At 51.1% G+C, this 18,904-nt stretch overlaps 1 protein-coding gene across 3 annotated transcripts; it reads left to right on the top strand.

Moving 5' to 3' along the window:
• Window positions 1–1,594: 1,594 nt before the first annotated feature.
• Window positions 1,595–18,639, top strand: LOC109459858 (eukaryotic translation initiation factor 3 subunit C). 3 transcript variants are annotated; one of them, XM_019754744.2, is made up of 21 exons: window positions 1,595–1,671; window positions 1,802–1,941; window positions 3,311–3,376; window positions 3,489–3,678; window positions 4,063–4,188; window positions 4,375–4,429; window positions 4,561–4,670; window positions 5,040–5,167; window positions 7,775–7,934; window positions 8,041–8,144; window positions 8,579–8,720; window positions 8,911–9,036; window positions 9,169–9,262; window positions 10,042–10,232; window positions 10,428–10,652; window positions 15,060–15,423; window positions 17,630–17,789; window positions 17,880–17,945; window positions 18,027–18,114; window positions 18,209–18,371; window positions 18,471–18,639. In XM_019754744.2, the coding sequence occupies exons 2-21, from the start codon at window positions 1,841–1,843 to the stop codon at window positions 18,551–18,553; spliced, it is 2,742 nt and encodes a 913-aa protein (XP_019610303.1). In that variant the 5' UTR covers window positions 1,595–1,671; window positions 1,802–1,840; the 3' UTR covers window positions 18,554–18,639. The 3 variants fall into 3 exon arrangements, with proteins under 3 accessions (XP_019610303.1, XP_019610304.1, XP_019610305.1); XM_019754745.2 differs by having other exon boundaries at window positions 1,615–1,667; XM_019754746.2 differs by having other exon boundaries at window positions 1,639–1,716.
• The last annotated feature ends 265 nt before the right edge of the window (window positions 18,640–18,904 follow it).

The following is an 18,904-nucleotide window of genomic DNA, read 5'->3' as shown; positions in this document are numbered from 1 at the left end:
GATGGGGGTCTTGAGAGTAACAGGAAACCACTCTAAAATCAGTAGCTTTACTTTAGCGTGAATTTGCATTTCTTCATCTTCAGTGATGTTGCTCTTTGTCTTACTCAACCTGCACTGCCCTTTCCCTGAGGCTCCCTTGGCAATTTCAGGGCATTCCATTTCTGTTCTGGGAAGCGAAGAGGTTGCGGTCAGAATCAACTGGATCTATAGGGAGAGAAAGGGAGGGAGGAAAGGAGACAGAGAGACAGACAGAGGAGAAGCAGGGAGGGAGACAGGGGACAAGGGAGTCACGCCAGGAGGTGTGGAGAGGTCCTGCCACATTCTCACCCCATAATACCAGCCACTGACCACGCCCTGAGCTTTCCTCTCCCCAGATTTCGTTCATATTGTTTTCTCTACCTAAAGTGGCCTTCTTTCCCCTCAATCTGCTCATTCACACTTTTCCTTTAGGGGCACATTGTGCCTCCAAGGCTAAAACACAGGCCCAGACACGCAGCAAATGCTGAATAAATGAAACCCCCTTTACACATGTAAACCAGTTCCTGCGTTGCTAAAACCCCTGCGGATGGTTTCTTCAATTCACGTGGATTCAAAGTCACAGGGCTACAAGGACCTGCGGGGCGATGTACAATTGTCAGCGTCTGTACTGTTAACGCCTTGCTCACTGTGTTGATAGCACACTGGCCTCTTTATTCCTAGAACCGGGCCCTGCTCATTTCTGCACGAGGCCCTGTTTCGCACTCACGGCTCCCCTTCCCTAGGATTTGGGAATGTTCTTAGCTAGATGACTTTCTGCACGGCTCCCTCCTTCCTGGCCTTTGGAGCTCAGCTCAGATGCCACCTCTTCAAAGAGGCCTTCACTTTCCTATCCAAAATCCTCTTCCTGTCTAACCAGTCGCTTTAACGTGTTCATGACGCGTATTACTACCTGAAATTATCTGTTTGTTTACTTGCTCATTACGCCACTCCACTCTGTGAATTCCTTGTCAATTTATGGATCTTTCCTCTTTTGTTCACTGCTGCATCCAGTGCCTAGACACTGCTGCTGGTTCATAATAAATGCTCAGTACACAAGTTATTTGTGGAATAATGAGTGCATACTAATTATGTATACAGACTTATTTTGTACAAGGCGCTGTCCTAAATGCTTCACATATACTAAGTCATTTAATTCTCATAACACCCTTTGAAGTCGGTGCTATTGTCATTTTACAGCTTGGGGAGACGGAAGCACTCAGAGAGGTTAGGACATTTGCCTAAATTCACACGTACAGTTAGGGAGCTGGGATTTGAACCCAAAGTCTGACTGATGCTAAGTTCGCTCTAAGCCTAGTTTCAAAACGTAGCAGCTCATCAGCATCACGTGCGCGCTTTAAAAAAGCAAACTCTCGGCCCCGAGATTCTGATTCCGCAAATGATAGGTGAGGCTGGGCGTCTGTGAGAAATAAAAAACGACGACGATGCGCCGTGGGATCTGGGAATCTTGCGGCGCTGCCCTTCCCCGTAAGCTTCCATCAGGCGTGTCCCCGCCCCTTGCGTGCCGCGAAGGCCACTGGGAGTTGTAGTCGCACCGTCTAGTTCGTCAGCGCCCCCGGAAATGACGCCAAGGTCCCGCCTTCTCTTTCCGCGTTTCCGTCGTTCCGCGGTGTGCGTCGCAAGCTCGGCTGGCAGGTACTTCTTGGGCCGCGTGTTTCGAGGAGGGGGACCCGGGTGGCGGTACGTGCGGGGACGGTGATGGGCGGAGGTTGGGAGGTGCGGTTCGCGCCCCTTCTCGGGGCGCTGGACTCTGGCTTTCCCGCAGGTCCGGCCGCGCCCACCGCAGCCCCTCAGCGCCGTCGCCATGTCGCGGTTTTTCACCACCGGTTCCGACAGCGAGTCCGAGTCGTCCCTGTCCGGGGAGGAACTAGTTACCAAACCTGTCGGGGGCAACTACGGCAAACAGTGAGCGGAGGGCCTGCGCCGTGGGGGCCGCTCGCGGAGGGCGGGAGTCGGCCGGCTGGGGAGGCCGAGTGTGAGGGAGGTGGATGGGGGCGGGGGTCCGAGAACGCTGAGATTTGAAGGGACTGGATGGAGCAGCGTCGGAGGGGCGACTTCCCGCTGAGGGTGCCGTGAATGGCAGGAGTCCACTCCCAGAGGAGCGATTTCCCCTTGGCAGGGTCTGTTGCATCAGCTTCCCAACTGGCCTCCGTGTCCACAGGCTTTGTACCCCACCCCCACCCCCCTTCCGCTCGGCATCGGACTCCGAAAGTCACCATTATACTAAGCACCAAAACATCCCGCTCACAAGATGCTGGCTTGATGTGACCCTAAAGCCCAGCCGCCTGGCGCTACGGGCTGGTGCTTCTTAAACATCTGGTTTTTTTTTTTTTACTCCTGATGTTTATCTCCACGGAAACACCCTTCTCTGCGAATTAAAATTCTTTTCACCCTTTGAAACAGTGAGATGTTGTTTTTCAAACTTATGTCATGCACCTGGCACCTTCGTTATTTTTACTACATGCTTGTCTGTTTAAATATACATATAGATGCACACGCATACATGTATGCTCATGTGAATATGATTTCATGTCACTGCCACAAGTGGAAAACCAACATCACTTGCTGTAACAGAAAATAATTGGAAAAATTAATAAGATGGAGAGAAAGAAGAGAGAGATTATGAGCTGAATGCTGTCTGTGGTCTGGATTCTCAGTGTGGAAGAAAAAGACTGGTCAGGGAGGTGTACAGACTTTCCTTGTTCTTGGCCTCTCACTCTCCAGGGAACCTTGCTTTCTAGGACTCATCGTGTTTCTCCGAAAATAAGACCCAGCCGGACCATCAGCTCTAATGAGTCTTTTGGAGCAAAAATTAATATAAGACCCGGTCCCTGTTTTATATTAATAATATAAGACCCGATCTTATGTTAAAAAAAGACCGGGTCTTATATTAATTTTTGCTCCAAAAGACACATTAGAGCTGATGGTCCGGCTAGGTCTTATTTTCGGGGAAACACAGTAATTCAGGCACCACCCTCTTGAAGCCTGGCCAAAATACCCCTTTTTTCACCTTTTTTCAGTACTTCTTAGTGACTGTCTTCACACAGTTAGTTTTCTGGCACAGTACATAAGCATAGTCATTTGTTTATACTTGAAGTCAGCTTAGAAGATGGAGTTTATATGATGAGGCTGAAGAGGAAGAACCAAACAGGATAGTGGTATGAGCAGCTTGAGTTTCTCAGGTCTACCTGTGCCCCTCTGAGAAGACAAGCAGAGCCCTTGGAAAGAGGGGAACTAGAAATGGAGGTTAATGGGCCCCGTTCCTTGTACACAGGCCACTGTTGCTGAGTGAGGATGAAGAAGACACCAAGAGAGTGGTTCGAAGTGCCAAGGACAAGAGGTGAGGCCGTGGGTCGCCTGGGTGACGGGGCGTCTGTGGAGCGGTGGCAGGTTTCCTGGTGGGCGATGGTGGTATCTGGTTGGTCCAATGTGCTGTTGGACTCCCAACCCAGGTTTGAGGAGCTGACCAACCTCATCCGGACCATCCGTAACGCCATGAAGATTCGGGATGTCACCAAGTGCCTGGAAGAGTTTGAGCTCCTGGGAAAAGCATATGGGAAGGCTAAGAGCATCGTGGATAAGGAGGGCGTCCCGCGCTTCTATGTCCGCATCCTGGCCGACCTGGAGGACTATCTTAATGAGGTGTGAGGCCTGTGGGTGGTGTGGGGTCCAGAAGGGATTGGGGACCCAGGGCCTGCTTCCAGCCCACCGCCAGGGACCACGTTTCCTCTGGGTCGCTTGCCTTCCATGCATCGTTTCCCAGAACACAGGAAATAGGAATGGTGCAAGGAGGATTGTTTCAGCTGAGAATTTAATTACATTTATTTTTATATTACCTCTTATTTGTGGTATTGTGCTTTTTTAGTGGTGATACGTAAAGGCTCTTTAAAAAATAAGGCGTGGGATTAAGAAGTAGCAGATGGTATATGGAGAGCAAGACTCGGAAGTGGTGGTGAGGCCTGAAGTTCAGGAAATTCTACTTAGTCTCAGGTCTCTGTGCTCCCTTCCTCCCCCTCTGCCCTTTAGCTCTGGGAAGACAAGGAGGGGAAGAAGAAGATGAATAAGAACAACGCCAAGGCCTTGAGCACGCTGCGCCAGAAGATCCGAAAGTACAACCGGGATTTTGAGTCCCATATTACCAATTACAAGCAGGTGGGGATGCTAACGGCAGACTTTTTCAACCGTGGGGACAGTGATGCCGTGACTGAGACAAAAAAGCCTTTGCACATGGGAGGTGTGACTGGAGGAGGCATCATGACACAACTCTGGGGTGGGGGTTTAGGAGGGGGAGGTGGCTGGCAGGCCTCCTTCATTACGTCCTCATTTCCCTTTTTCAAGAACCCTGAGCTGTCTGCAGATGAAGATGCTGAGAAGAATGAGGAGGATTCCGAAGGTGAGGGAGGAGACCCTCGCTGCAGATGGGGAGGGGGCCCAAAGTTAGGGCATCCCTCGCCCTGCTTCCTTGGTTGTCCTGCAGCCTTGCCCTTCACCCTCCCAGCTCTTGTCTCTCACCTTTCTCACCAGGCTCTTCCGATGAGGATGAGGATGAGGATGGAGTCAGTGCTGCCGCTTTCCTGAAGAAGAAATCAGAAGCTCCTTCTGGAGAGAGTCGCAAGTTCCTCAAAAAGATGGAAGTAAGAGGTGGTCCCGGTGAAGGGTTGAGTTGCCTCCCAGGGACCATTCTTGGGTCCCTGGGGAGAAGAGGAGGCTCACAGAACCCTAGGGGGGGTTGGGTTCAGTGCAGGGGGTCAGAATAGGCTTCCTCCTGGATAAGAGCACTGAGCATACTAGAATCTGAAGAATTCTGGGCCCAGCTCTGCCAGTGCGGAGCCATTTGTCCCCTGGGCAAGTCACTACTTCTCTCTGGGTCTTGGTGGCCCAGTCCCACTCGTTACTGTCCTGATTCCGTGGATAACCGCTCCTGTAAATCCCTGGGACGTGTTAGGGGAGCAGAGAGGCCAGTCCGTTTCCCATCTTCCCACTGATCCTCTTTGTCCTCTGAGGATGAAGACGAGGACTCCGAAGATTCAGAGGATGATGAGGAATGGGACACAAGTTCGACTTCTTCGAATTCCGACTCGGAGGAAGAAGAAGGGAAACAGACTGTACTGGCCTCAAGATTCCTTAAAAAGTAAGACACGCAGTGGTGCCTCCGGCTACGTTGCGAGTGGTGCGGTGCCTGTCATTCTGAAAGTGGTGGCTTCCATGGAGTCCTTTCAGGTTGGAAATGCCCACTGCTCCCTTTTCACAGAGGGATCTCAGAGTCAAGTACGTTAGTTGGCTAAGGTCCCCAAGCTGATGGGTCTTAAGGATGGGATTTGAAGGCTCCCGAGTCCAGCTGTTTAACCATGACTTTATTCACTGCATGCGGACTGGGTGTGAATCTCACTTTGGTGCCGATCAACTGTGTGATAGTGGGCAAGCTGCTTAACCTTTCCAATCTTTAATTTTCTCATCTGTAAAATGGGGTGATACTCAACCCTGCCTTCCAGATAGCTGCAAGGTCCAGGGAACGATGTAGGGACGGGCACGTGGTGAGCTCTCAGTGGTAGCTGTCACTCTCCTGGCAACGTCTTAGTATATAGACAGTGGCAAGCCTTCCTGATGTACTGGGATAGTTGCAGAAGCGGAAGGGTTGTGGTTTGGTTCTGGTCCCCGCCCCGCAGTCTTTTAGTAGCTCTACAACTTTGGGTAAGTGACCTAGCTTTCTTGTCTCCGTTTCCTCCCCTGAAGCCAGGGCAGTACCTGTCCCTGTGTGCTGCACGGGGGTCAAATGTACAGCTCTGAGAAACACCGCTCTTTTAACAGGCAGAACCACTGCTGCTCGTGGGGCTGCTTTCCTGTTTTCCACCATTAGGGTTACGCTGCTGCAGGGGGCGGTACCTAACGCTGCAGGGGTCTAGACAGGCATTTTGTCGAGGAGCTTTTTTTCTTTTTCTTTTTTTCAGTTACAGTTGACATGTTATGTTAGTTTCAGATATATAATGTGATTAGACATTTACATAACTTACGAAGTGATCACCCTGATAAATCTAGTGGTACCCATCTGACATCATACGTAGTTATCACAGCGTTATTCACTATACTCTCTGTGCTGTGCTTTACATCCCTGTGACTGTTTCTTTAACTGGAAGTTTGCACATTTTAATCCTTTCCCCTTTTTCACCCAACCCTCCTGTCTGGCGATCATCAAAATATTCTCTGTATCTATGAGTTTGTTTCTGTTTTTGTTCATTTATTTTGTTTTCTAGATTCCACATGTAAGTGAGATCATGTGGTATTTGTCTTTCTCTGACCTGTTTCACCCAGCATAATCTCCTCTAGGCCCATCCAAGTTGTTGCAGGTGACAAGATATCATTCACTTTTGTGGCTGAGTAATACTCCATTGTATGTGCCTACCACCTCTTCATCCATTCATCTATCGATGGACACTTAACCCTGCTTCCGTGTCTTGGCTATTGTAATAATATTGCAGTGAACATAGGGACACACATGGCTTTCTGAAATAGTGCTTTGAGTTTTTCAGATTACTGGGTCATTGTGTCTTGCAATAGTCTTTGTTTTAAAGTCTGTGTTGTCTGCTAAGAGTATTGCTGCCTCAGCTTTTTTCTTTTTTGGTTTCCGTTTGCATGAAATCACCTTTACTTTTAGTCTGTATATTCCTATCTGAAGTGGGCTCACGTAGGCAGCATATGTGTGGGCCTTGTTTTCTTGTCCATTCAGCCACTTGTGTCTTTTGATTGGAGCACTGAATCCATTTATAGTGAATCATTGATAGGAATGTAGTTGTTGCTATTTTATTACTCATATTCTTTTGTCTTTTTTTCTTAGAGAAGTCCTTTAACGTTTTTTGTAATAGTGGTTTGGTGGTACTGAATTCCTTAGTGTTTTCTTGTTGAGAAGTTTTTTTTCACTGTGCGCTCCAGAGAACACTGTGCCCAAGTCGGGGAAGCATTGCGGATCCGATGTCTTTTTACTCCGAACACGTCTGATACTGTATGTGTGTGAATTTTTCTCACACTAACCAGTTCTCCAGCTGTGGACACCACCTAGGAGTTCAACAATTCATTTCTGTTCTGACCCTAACTGCCCAGAGTTAGTGCAGACCCCACAGGTGAAGGGCTCCATCCCCCAGACTGTCCCCTCCTCAGACCCCAGTTACAAGTCCCAGGTTCAACATCTGTACTTCTGACCAGCCAGCTATGAATTCAAAGTTCCCACAATCCCCTCACGTTCAGTAATGTGCTAGAACCACTCAGAACTCAGGAAGCCTTTTTAGCAGCTGCCAACTAATCAGCTTAAAATCAGTAAAAAGATAAAGTGCCAAAAAAAAAAACAATTGCTGTTCCCAGGTCCGTCTGAACAGAGCAGCTACTAGTATCAGAGAACAACTGTTTCTTACGGATTCTCTGGAAACCTTAGAGGTTCGCTGTGGAGCGACATGGCTGCTTCTTTGTCTACAGTGGCCTGGTTAGCATTTCTGCCTTACTAGACCAGGCCATGGGGTTCCCTCCGGACGAGTTTCTTAGTAGGTGTCACGTGGGGGCAGACCTTGGTAAGTGGTCTGGCAAATTCAGGTGCTTACGTGTCTGTGCTTCGGTGATGGTTAACGTGAGGTTATTCTTGTAGAAAGTAACTTGGACACAGGACGCAATGGAGGAGACGTTGTTCAGGGGAGGAAGACCCCTCAGGTGGAGAGTGGGCTGCTCTTTCATCCTCTCCCGTGTCTCCCGGCAGGGCCCCCGCCACAGAGGAGGAGAAGAAGGCCGCTGAGAAGAAACGGGAGGACAAAGCCAAGAAGAAGCACGACAGGAAATCCAAGCGCCTGGATGAAGAGGAGGAAGACAACGAAGGCGGGGAGTGGGAGCGGGTCCGGGGGGGGGCCCCCCTCGTGAAGGTGAGGCTGGCGGGAGCGACAGCTGCTGTCTGGTCGGGGTGGGAGGAAAGGTCAGGCCGCGATGGGTTCCTGCCGGTGTGCCCATGACAGGGTGTGTGTCGCCTAGGAGAAACCGAAAATGTTCGCCAAGGGCACTGAGATCACCCACGCTGTTGTGATCAAGAAGCTGAATGAGATCCTGCAGGCACGAGGCAAGAAGGGAACAGATCGGTGAGCTTCGTGGGCCTGGCTGTGGGCTCACAGGGTGAAAGCTCTTCCCTAAGACGCAGGGCGGTGGTTGTTGGGCGGACAGTGCTGTTTGGGGAAGACCTGTGTGTGGCTACAGCAGAAGGAACGGTATACTTAGAACAGACTGGTCCGTTTTCTGCTGTTTACTCTCCCTTGGACCTTGACTCAGTCATTTAACTTTGTAGGACTGTTTTCTCATCTGTACAGTGGGAATAGGGCTCACCTTGTTGAGTTATTCTGTGACGGAGGGGATGGTAGATTGTTAGCATTAGTGCTGTTTCTGTGTAGGATGGGAGCGGGGAAGACGGGGTCCTGGGAACCAGGCTGCCTTACTTGTCTGGAGGGGCTATGCTGTGTGCCAGGAGGCAGCTTTTTGACTTGTCGCTGAGGCCTCGCCCCGTTCTGTACCCCTCCAGGGCAGCCCAGATTGAGCTATTGCAGCTGCTGGTTCAGATTGCTTCTGAAAACAACCTTGGGGAGGGTGTCACTGTCAAGATCAAGTTCAATATCATCGCCTCTCTCTATGACTACAACCCCAACCTGGCCACATACATGAAGGTGAGCGCAGCTCGGAGGAGCACCCCAGGGCTGAGCTGGTGGGGCAGGGGCGAGTTCCTCGTGTGCTTAACTCGGGGGCTGTGGAAGCAGTTGTGGGAGCTGAAGTCCCCAGGGGTCCCTGGTGAGGGGCTCTTGGGGGGCGTTGGCTTATCCACCCGCAACCCTCTGCCTGCCGTCGGTGTCTCGACAGCCTGAAATGTGGCAGAAGTGCCTGGGCTGCATCAACGAGCTGATGGACATCCTGTTCGCAAACCCCAACATCTTTATTGGCGAGAACATTCTGGAAGAGAGTGAGAACCTCAGTAATGCTGACCAGGTAAAGCGAGGAATTAGCGGGCTGACTGGAGAGGTGTGCATTGTCTGCTTCGAAGGCTCGCTGGAGTTAGAAGCAGTGAAGTTGGGGGCTGAGGGCTGGGTTGGTTTATTGATTCCGCCTTTACCTTTGCAGCCGCTGCGCGTCCGTGGCTGCATCCTGACTCTGGTGGAACGAATGGATGAAGAATTTACCAAAATAATGCAAAACACTGACCCTCACTCCCAAGGTGAGCTTGAGCGAGTGTGGGCGTCGGTGAGAGGAAGCGTGCCAGGAGGAAAGCTAAGGGTTATGCTAACCGAGAGTGTTTGGAGAGCCAGCCCTTGCTCAGCCCAGCGTTCACTCTGGGGACCTAAGATACGGGGCCCCCCTCCCATAGCTTCTGATTCAGTAGGTCTGGGTGGGGCCCCCCAATTGCTTTTTAGCATGTTCCGACGTAGGTGGTGTGAGGAGGACCCTTTGGGAATCATTGGGGTGTGGCCTCTGTTCACATGGCTTGTTTAGCTGGGATTGGAGGCATCGGGGTGGAGAAAATACAGGACATTTCCTGGGTAAACTGTGAATGCCCGCATGTGCCCGCCGAGTCGGGTGTAACGGGGAACATGGCACTGGAGGCCTTCTTGCTGCTGGAGTTACCCTCGGTGCTGGGGACAGGCGGTTCAACACATAAGTGAACGGGGTAATTGCAGTTGATACAAAGTGTGAATTCGAAATCCCACCTGGGGCCTGTGGTAGCGAGTGGCTGGGGGGTGGCTGCTTTGGATAAGGGTTGAAGAGGGCGTCCTGAGGGGCCATTTGAGGGGAGGTCAGAGTGGGGAAGGGGGCAGTTAGTCGGGAGGAATTGGCAGAAGAGAACGCCCGGCAGGGGGACAGTGAGCTGTGCGTGTTCTGGGACTAGACGGCGTTTCAGGGCCCAGCGAGCAGACTTTCCTGGTGGGTGCAGAGGACACACAGGTGCCTGGGAGGGCTCGCTGCCTGGCCGAGCTGAGGGTGGGTGCTGTCCCCCAGAGTACGTGGAGCACCTGAAGGACGAGGCGGCCGTGTGCGCCATCATCGACCGTGTGCAGCGCTACCTGGAGGAGAAGGGCACCACGGAGGAGGTGTGCCGCGTCTACCTGAGGCGCATCCTCCACACCTACTACAAGTTTGATTACAAGGCCCATCAGCGGCAGCTCACCCTCCCCGAGGGCGCCTCCAAGGTGAGTGCGGACGGTGTCACTGTCGGGGGAGGGGGACGCGTCAGGATGTGATGGCAAAGCTGCCATTCTCAGCTGGAGCCCAGGGGGACTCGGGTGAGGCTGGGTGGGGTCACGCCTTTGGCCACTAAAGCCGGAGCCTCTTAGGGCCCCTGTCCTGTCTCACCTCCTCCGATGTCACCCCTGCCCCACCCCCAGTCTGACCAAGATCAGGCAGAGAACGAAGGGGAGGACTCGGCCCTGCTGATGGAGAGACTGTGCAAGTACATCTACGCCAAGGACCGCACGGACCGCATCCGCACCTGTGCCATCCTCTGCCACATCTACCACCATGCCCTGCACTCCCGCTGGTACCAGGCCCGTGACCTCATGCTCATGAGCCACCTGCAGGACAACATCCAGCACGCGGACCCTCCAGTCCAGGTGGGGCGAGGACGGGCGCCCGGGCCCTAGTGGCAAAGGGAGGAGCAGGCCGGGCCCTGTGCTCTGGCCCTCCAGTGCCGGCGCGCTTTCATCCTCCTGCATGTCAGTGTATCCCAGACTGTTCCATCAGCTTGGAGCCCTCAGGACAGAGATTTGGGTTCAGCTAACATTTACTCTACCTACTGTGTCTGCTTCAGCATGTTAGGAGATTGTCTTGTTTCAGAAGATGAAAAAAGCCTTTACGGAGTTGTCAAGCTAATTGGAAAGACAGGGACCCAAGTGTCGTGTGATGTGTTGGGTGTAACAGCGGAACGACTCATTTTGTTTGTGGCTGTGTTGTGAGGACATTTCCATATAGAAGGACTATTAAAGCTGTGTCTTTAAGTGTATGTGTTAAAGTAATTAAATACGTATGTGTAGAACATACGGTGAACTGTCTGGTGGCGGTTTTTAAGTAGCAGTCTCATTTGGTCTTTTTCACTCCATTGGGTGAATCTGTTTCCTCTTGATAGACAGCTGGTCTGTTTCCAGTTTGCAGCTCGTATAAATGAAGCTGCTGTGGATGTTTGTGTATAAGTCAGTGTGTGGATTCACCTCTTAGGGGAACACTTCAGAGGGGACTGCTGCTGTCGCAGGGTAGGTGACGGGCAGTTGTTTAAGAAACTCAGAAGTGGTTTTATGCCACTTCATACTCCTACCAATAACGTTTGGTGTTGTAGGCCCTCTGAGTTTCAGCCATATTGGTGGTTGCATAGTGGGAGCTCGTGCTGTGAGCTTGTGTTTCCCAGATAACTGTTGAAATTGATTACTTTTTTGTTTATTTGTCCTTCACGTATCTTCTTGCATGAAATGTCTGGTCAACTTGTACCCGTTTTTTCCTAAAGGTTGAAGTATTCATCTCATTATTGAGTTGTAGCAATTCTTTATATCCGGGATGCCACCTTGTCAGAAAGAAGTTTTCTAAATGTTTTCTCCCAATCTGTGCTTTGCCTAGTCATTTTCTTAACCATTCCTTTTGGTGTAGTCTGATTTCTCAGGTTTTTTCTTTTCCCCCCCTTCTTCTGCCTCCTCCCCACACACACACTCTGGTTCAAGCCGTTGTTTCTCAGTCTAGTTGTGTAGGACACAGCTCCCTGGCCCCTGCTGGTATTATGAGCCTTGTGCTCCCCCCGGCTGAGGAAGTCGGTCGCCAGTTGTGTCAGCAGCTCACGGCAGCTCTCGCCGGCTGCCGGCCACTCATGCTGGCCACTGGCCGCTCGTGGCAGCACATGGTAGCCCACAGCCACTTGCGGCGGCAGCACACAGCAGCCCGTGGCAGCTCATATCAACCTTGGGCTGCTCACAGCAGCCCAGCTCCAGGGAGAGCTGTTGTTCACAATATTAGCTGTAGAGGGCGCAGCTCACTGGGAATCGAACCAGCTACCTTGCTTGGCGTTAGGAGCACGGCGCTCCAACCACGTGAGCCACCGGACCGACTTGTCAGGTTCTGTTTTAATTTATGGTTATTATTTCCTGGGTCCTAGCTAAAGAAACCTTTCCCTACTTGCACTTCATGAAGATATTTTTTCTGTGTTTTTTGAAAGTTCTTACGGTTTTAGCTTTCACATTGAGATCTGTGATTTTTGCATATGGTACGAAGTCAGGGTCAAAAGCATTCTTTCCCTGTTATATTGTTTAGTGCCTTTGTGGGAACCATATGGCCCTGTAGGTGTGAGTGTATTTCTGGGTGCTGTGTTCTGTTCCATTCATTCATGTTTTTGTCTAGCCTATGTCAGTCTATTACTGTGCCTGTAGTAAGTCTCAAAGTCAGGGAGTGGGTCTTTTTTTTTAAAAAAGAATGCATTGGATATTCTGTGACCTTTGCATTTCCACATAAACTTTAGAGTCAACCAGTCAATTCCTACAAAACACCTGCTGGAATTATATTAACTTGTAGGTCAATTTTGGAAGAATTGACATCTTAACATTGAATCTTTCAGTCTTACATGTTCTCTTTTCATTTAATTTCTTCAGTTTCTCTCTGCAGTGTTGGAGGTCTTATACATCTTTTAAAAAGTTATTCTTGAATATTATGTGATTTTATTTTCCAGTTGTTAGCTACCAGTATCTAAAAATACAAGTAATTTTTGTATCCTGTGCCCTACCATTTTGCACTCACGTACCGCTTGACCATGGGAATAGGTTCTGAGAAATGCGTTGTTGGGTGAATTTGTGGTTGTGTGAACCTCAGAGTGTGCTTACACAAATGTAGGTGGTCCAGCCTGCTTCACACGTGGCCTCTATGGTGTACCACTGTCCTGTGTGCTTCCTGTCATTGACCAAAATGTTAGGTGACACATGACTGTAGTTATTTTATAGAGTCCTGAAGATTTTCTACTGAAATAATTATGTCATCTGCATATAGAGACAATTTTATTACTCTACCAATCTTTTTTTCTTTTTTTTTACTCTACCAATCTTCATTTTTTTCTTTTTTTATTTGTTTTATTGAGGAAGGTGAGCAGAACTTTATTGGGGAACAGTGTGTACTTCCAGGACTTTTTCCAGGTCAAGTTGTTGTCCTTTCATCTACCAATCTTTATGACTTGACTTCTTTTCTCTTCTTTCTTGCCACAGTGAATGACTCAGATCTCCAGTGCAGTGCTGGATAGAAATCATGATGAGAGCAGACAGCTTGTCTCATTCCCATTCTTAGTAGGGAAGCAGTCAGCATCTCACGATTAAATCTAATGTTAGTTGTAGAGTTTTTGTAGATACCCCGTCTTAGATTGATCCTAGTTGATCGCGGGTCACTTCAGATCCTAGCTGGCTGAGAATTTTTTTTTTTTTTAAGATTTTATTGGGGAAGGGGAACAGGACTTTATTGGGGAACAGTGTGCACTTCCAGGACTTTTCTCCAAGTCAAGTTGTTGTCCTTTCAATCTTAGTTGTGGAGGGTTCTGTTCAGCTTCAAGTTGTTGTTCTTTCAGTTTTAGTTGTGGAGGGCGCAGCTCAGCTCCAGGTCCAGTTGCCTTTGCTAGTTGCAGGGGGCACAGCCCACCATCCCTTGCGGGAGTCAAGGAATTGAACTGGCAACCTTGTGGTCGAGAGCCCGCGCTCCAACCAACAACTGAGCCATCCGGGAGGCAGCTCAGCTCAAGGTGCCGTGTTCAATCTTAGTTGCAGGGGGCAGAGCCCACCATCCCTTGCGGGACTCAAGGAATTGAACTGGCAACCTTTGTGGTTGAGAGCCCACTGGCCCATGTGGGAATCAAACCGGCAGCCTTCGGAGTTAGGAGCACGGAGCTCTAACCGCCTGAGCCACCGGGCCGGCCCTGGCTGAGAATTTTTGTCAGAAATAGATGCTGAATTTTATCAAAAGCTTTTTTCTGCATTTATTGAAATTATAGTTATTTTTCCTTTGTTCTGTTCATAAGGTGAATGAGCATTACTTTAGATTTTATATCAGTCTTTCATTCCTAAGGGGGATCCTACTTGATCATGACATAGTGTCATTTTCTTGTGTTGCTAGATTTTGTTTGCTAATATTTTTTAAGGATCTTTGCATTACATTCATGACTGATACTGACATCTATGTTTTCGTTGTCGTCAATACTTAGTCTTCCCCCCACCAAAAAAGAGAGAAAACCTGTGCTGCTTGCAGTCCTCCGTCTTAACTAGTGGCAGGTCCATCTTTCCAGCTGCCTCAGCCGGAAGCCCGGAACTCATCCTTGGTTCTGGTTTTGTCTCACGTACTGCGTCTGCGTTCCCAGCCGTTCCTGTTCAGAATCTACGTCTGACCACTTACCACTTCTCTGCTCCCCTCTGGTCTTAAGCCAGCATCGTCCTCGTCTCTGCTTCTGCCCTTGTGTCCTTTCAGGCTGTTCCTAATACAGTGGCTGGAGTAACCGTGTTACGTTAAGTCAGGTTGTGTCGCTTATGTGCTCAGAGCCTGCGCGTGGCGTACGAGGAGTGCGTGCCGTCCTCTGGTCTGTGCTCACACCTGTCCCAGCTCCGCCTGTCACACTCCTGGTTCCTCGCGCACTGGGCCTGGGCGTGGCTGCTTTTCTTTTCTGCACCGTGCTCTTCTCCCAGCGAATCTGCATGACTTGCTCCTTCCTTTTTTATTGGTTCTTTATTTAAACATTGCCTTCAAAATGAGGCCTTCCCTCGTCGTCCTGTATAAAATCTGAATCGTGAGCACCCACCACACAGCCGCCTTACTTCCCTCTCCTGCGTTACTTTCTCCTTAGCGCCACCTGCATATTCCGGTCACTTTGGCCCCCCCACGCCACCCCATGGGTGGGCAGGACTTGTCTGTCTGTTGCGTCGGCACCTCAGTGTATCGTTTGTCGTGTGTGTGCTTGGATGAATGGAGGACGTGCTGTGTGGCCATGCCCCTGAGCGCCTTGCCCTCTCTGCCCCCAGATCCTGTACAACCGCACCATGGTGCAGCTGGGCATCTGCGCCTTCCGGCAGGGCCTGACCAAGGATGCCCACAACGCCCTGCTGGACATCCAGTCGAGCGGCCGCGCCAAGGAGCTGCTGGGCCAGGGTCTGCTGCTGCGCAGCCTGCAGGAGCGCAACCAGGAGCAGGAGAAGGTGGAGCGGCGCCGCCAGGTGCCCTTCCACCTGCACATCAACCTGGAGCTGCTCGAGTGCGTGTACCTGGTGTCGGCCATGCTCCTGGAGATCCCGTACATGGCGGCTCACGAGAGCGACGCCCGCCGGCGCATGATCAGCAAGCAGTTCCACCACCAGCTGCGGGTGGGCGAGCGCCAGCCCCTGCTGGGTGAGTGAGGGCGCTGGGGGGCCGGGCGTGAATCACTTGTTCCCTGCTTACTTTTCACCAAGGATTAAGGGGGAGCGGAAGGGAATGGCTTCCCGCAGGGTGATTCTGTTTGATGTGATGACGTCTCCTGGAGGCGTCCTCCTTACTCAGCATCTCTGGGGTCTCTTATCTTAGGCTGCGTAGTCCTGGCCTGCAGATCAAACTCCCTGCTGCTTCCTGTTGCTCTCCCTTCAGTCTCTCTGTCAGCATTATCTTCCTACCACATTTACGGTGTTACACACCCCCGCACCTTACGAGTCCTTTATTGCCTGCAGGATAAAGTTCATTCTCCTTAGCCTCTCAGTTAAACTCTCATCACCCACTGCCAACAGTACTTCTTATTTAATGTAAGTTTCCATAGTACTCTCTTCCTGTCTGGCACTGCTTTAAGCGTTTTATAAATAACAATTCGTTTGCTCTTCATTAGTGATAGCCCTGTGGTGTAGGTACTGTTATTACCCCTTTTTCTTGATTAAGAAACTGAGGCACAGAAGTTGACTGACTTACCCAACTTTTAACACAGCTAATTTGTGCCTCTCTAACCTCTTTTCCTATTTCCCTTCGTGCACATTATTTTCTAGCCAACCAGCTAGACCCTTGGCCCTCAAGAGTCTACCTTTGGCTCCTTGTTCGCTTCTGAACTATCTGATCGATCGAGCCACGGGTTGAGTGAACTGTGATTTCACCGGGAAAGGAATTTGAATTGCACCCTTCCTGTGGGGTGGTGCATGGAAGGACTTGGCAAGTGAGCCAGACTCCCTAGCCACAGCCACGTCCCCTCACAGATCTGTCCTCTCCTGGTGTGTGTGTGGGTGGGGGGAGGTCGTGTTAAATGCAGGTGCTCCTTAGGCAAATTTTATTTGGCTTATATAGTGATACTTTGGTTTCATTGGATAATTTCCAGTGAAAATCTGTGGGTCACCATAGTCCCGCCGTCTGTTACTACCTGCAGGGGCCAAAAGCCAGTTTGTTTCAGTTCTGCACTGCTATTTGGTTTGTAGAGAAATATTCTTTGCGCCCCAAACTGTGCCTCTTTCAAAAGTGATAGAATGGAAGCTTAGCCCTGTTCATACGTTTCTTTGTGAGCCTGACCGTGTCCACAGTGGGGCTCGGCCCTGTCCTGGGTTCGGCTGTGTTCCCGTGTCCCCACACCTGCCATTCATCTCCAGCCTTGGGACTCTCATACTCTGTTGTCTGCCCTGAGTTCCCGCTACTCTTACTGGCCATGTCTGTCTTCCTGGCTTGTCTCTCAGGACGGTGTTTGGGGGCCTGAGTCCAGAACCAGCACCTCAAACCTGTGATTTCACAGCGGTAATTTAAAGTGAGGCTAAATCTTCTAAGGAAAAGGAGTGAGCCCCTCTAAAGAAAAATAAGCTGGTAACAGTGTGATACATAGATAAGGCAAAAACCATGAAGGTGATATAAAAAGGAAGGGAGTTGGGTAAATACTGTTCCAGTTGAGGTGTCAGGTTTTTTTTTTAGGTCTAAGAGCCTTATAAGAATCCAATGAGGGCCGGCCTGGTGGCTCAGGTGGCTGGAGCGCCTGCTCCTAATGCCGCAGTCGCTGGTTCGATTCCCACATGGGCCAGTGAGCTGCGCCTTCTACAGCTAAGATTGTGAACAACGGCTCTCCCTGGAGCTGGGCTGCCGTGAGCTGCTGCGGGCTACCATGTGCCTCCGTGAGTGGCCAGCAGCCAGCATGAGCTGCCGTGAGCTGCTGTGAGCAACCAACCCATAACTGGCAACCGAATGCCTCAGCTAGGGGAGCGCAAGGCTCCTAACACCAGCACGGGCCAGGGAGCTGTGTCCTACACAACTAGACTGAGAAACGATGGCTTGAACCGGAGTGGGGGGGGCAGGCGGAAGAAGAGGGGGAAAGAATGCGATGAAAACTATGGATCCTTTTTCTAGGAAAATGTACAGAAGGATAAATACACAATTTATTAACATTTTCAAGGGGCTCACCAGTCCCCTGAAGCCCACCATGGATTGATTTAGTCTAAATCTAAGTAACTTTTTTCTAATATTAAGAGACTTGTACGATCACATGATTGTTTAGTAGAGAGAGGAGAGGCCTGATGTGGTGCTTTTCTCTCTTGGCCTGTGCTTGGGGCCGGGAGCCCCAACCCCAAGTTCCCTGGGCGCTGCCTCATTCCCTCTCTCTCAGGTCCCCCTGAGTCCATGAGGGAACATGTGGTTGCTGCTTCCAAGGCCATGAAGATGGGCGACTGGAAGACCTGCCACAGTTTTATCATCAACGAGAAGATGAACGGCAAAGTGTGGGACCTTTTCCCCGAGGCCGACAAAGTCCGCAGCATGCTGGTTAGGTGAGCAGGCAGCGAGCCGAGGGGGGCAGGAAGGAGAAGACTGGGTGGGCCTCCCCTGAACGAGACGTCTCCTCTTCCTCCTCCTGCCAGGAAGATCCAGGAAGAGTCGCTGCGGACCTACCTGTTCACCTACAGCAGCGTCTATGACTCCATCAGGTAGGATGAGCCCCGAGGGGCAGGGGGGCCCCCCGCGTTGTGCCGAGGGCCCTGACCTGCTGCCCGCCATGTTCCTCCCAGCATGGAGACGCTGTCCGACATGTTTGAGCTGGACCTGCCCACTGTGCACTCCATCATCAGCAAGATGATCATCAACGAGGAGCTGATGGTGAGGCCAGGGGGGAAGTGGGTGGTGGGGCCGCGAGGACGTGGGAGGGGAGGGCGCTGAGCTGCGTGTGTCCCGGCCCCTGTCACTCCGCCAGGCCTCCCTGGACCAGCCGACGCAGACGGTGGTGATGCACCGCACCGAGCCCACTGCCCAGCAGAACCTGGCTCTGCAGCTGGCGGAGAAGCTGGGCAGCCTGGTAGAGAACAACGAGCGCGTGTTCGACCACAAGCAGGGAACCTACGGTGGCTACTTCCGAGGTGAGGGCCGCCATCCCCTGTCCTTGCCGGGGCCCTGGCCCCCTCCCACCGGCCCTCCCCCGGGCATTCCCTCACCCCCTCCCCTCCTCTCGCCTACAGACCAGAAGGATGGCTACCGGAAGAACGAGGGCTACATGCGCCGGGGTGGGTACCGTCAGCAGCAGTCCCAGACGGCCTACTGATGGCAAGGCTCCGTCCCTGTGGCCTAGACCTTCAGCCGTTAAGTCCTAAACCGCGCCCTACGCATTAAAGGTCTATTTAGTTGGTCGTTGCGGCTCCTCTTGCCTGCACGTCACCACGGAGGGGGTTGGGCACATTCGTTTTCTCGTTATATTGTTCAGCTTCCGCCACCTGACAGGCACAGGCTCAGGATGCAGGGGTGACGTGTGCGTCCCTCTGCCTCCAAAGAGCTTGCTGCTCTTTCACACTTAACAGACGATTGTAGTGACGTGATGAGTTAGGACGGGTATAAAGAAGGTGGTGGATATATTGAGCAGGTGGAAGTGACTGGGCACATATCAGAGAGAGCGTAA

The sequence above is a fragment of the Rhinolophus sinicus genome, linkage group LG18 (genome assembly GCF_036562045.2).
Source record: "Rhinolophus sinicus isolate RSC01 linkage group LG18, ASM3656204v1, whole genome shotgun sequence".
NCBI classification, from domain to species: Eukaryota; Metazoa; Chordata; class Mammalia; order Chiroptera; family Rhinolophidae; genus Rhinolophus; species Rhinolophus sinicus.
The sequence above is the reverse complement of the archived record's forward strand: the minus strand, read 5'-3'. Positions and strand labels throughout refer to the sequence as shown.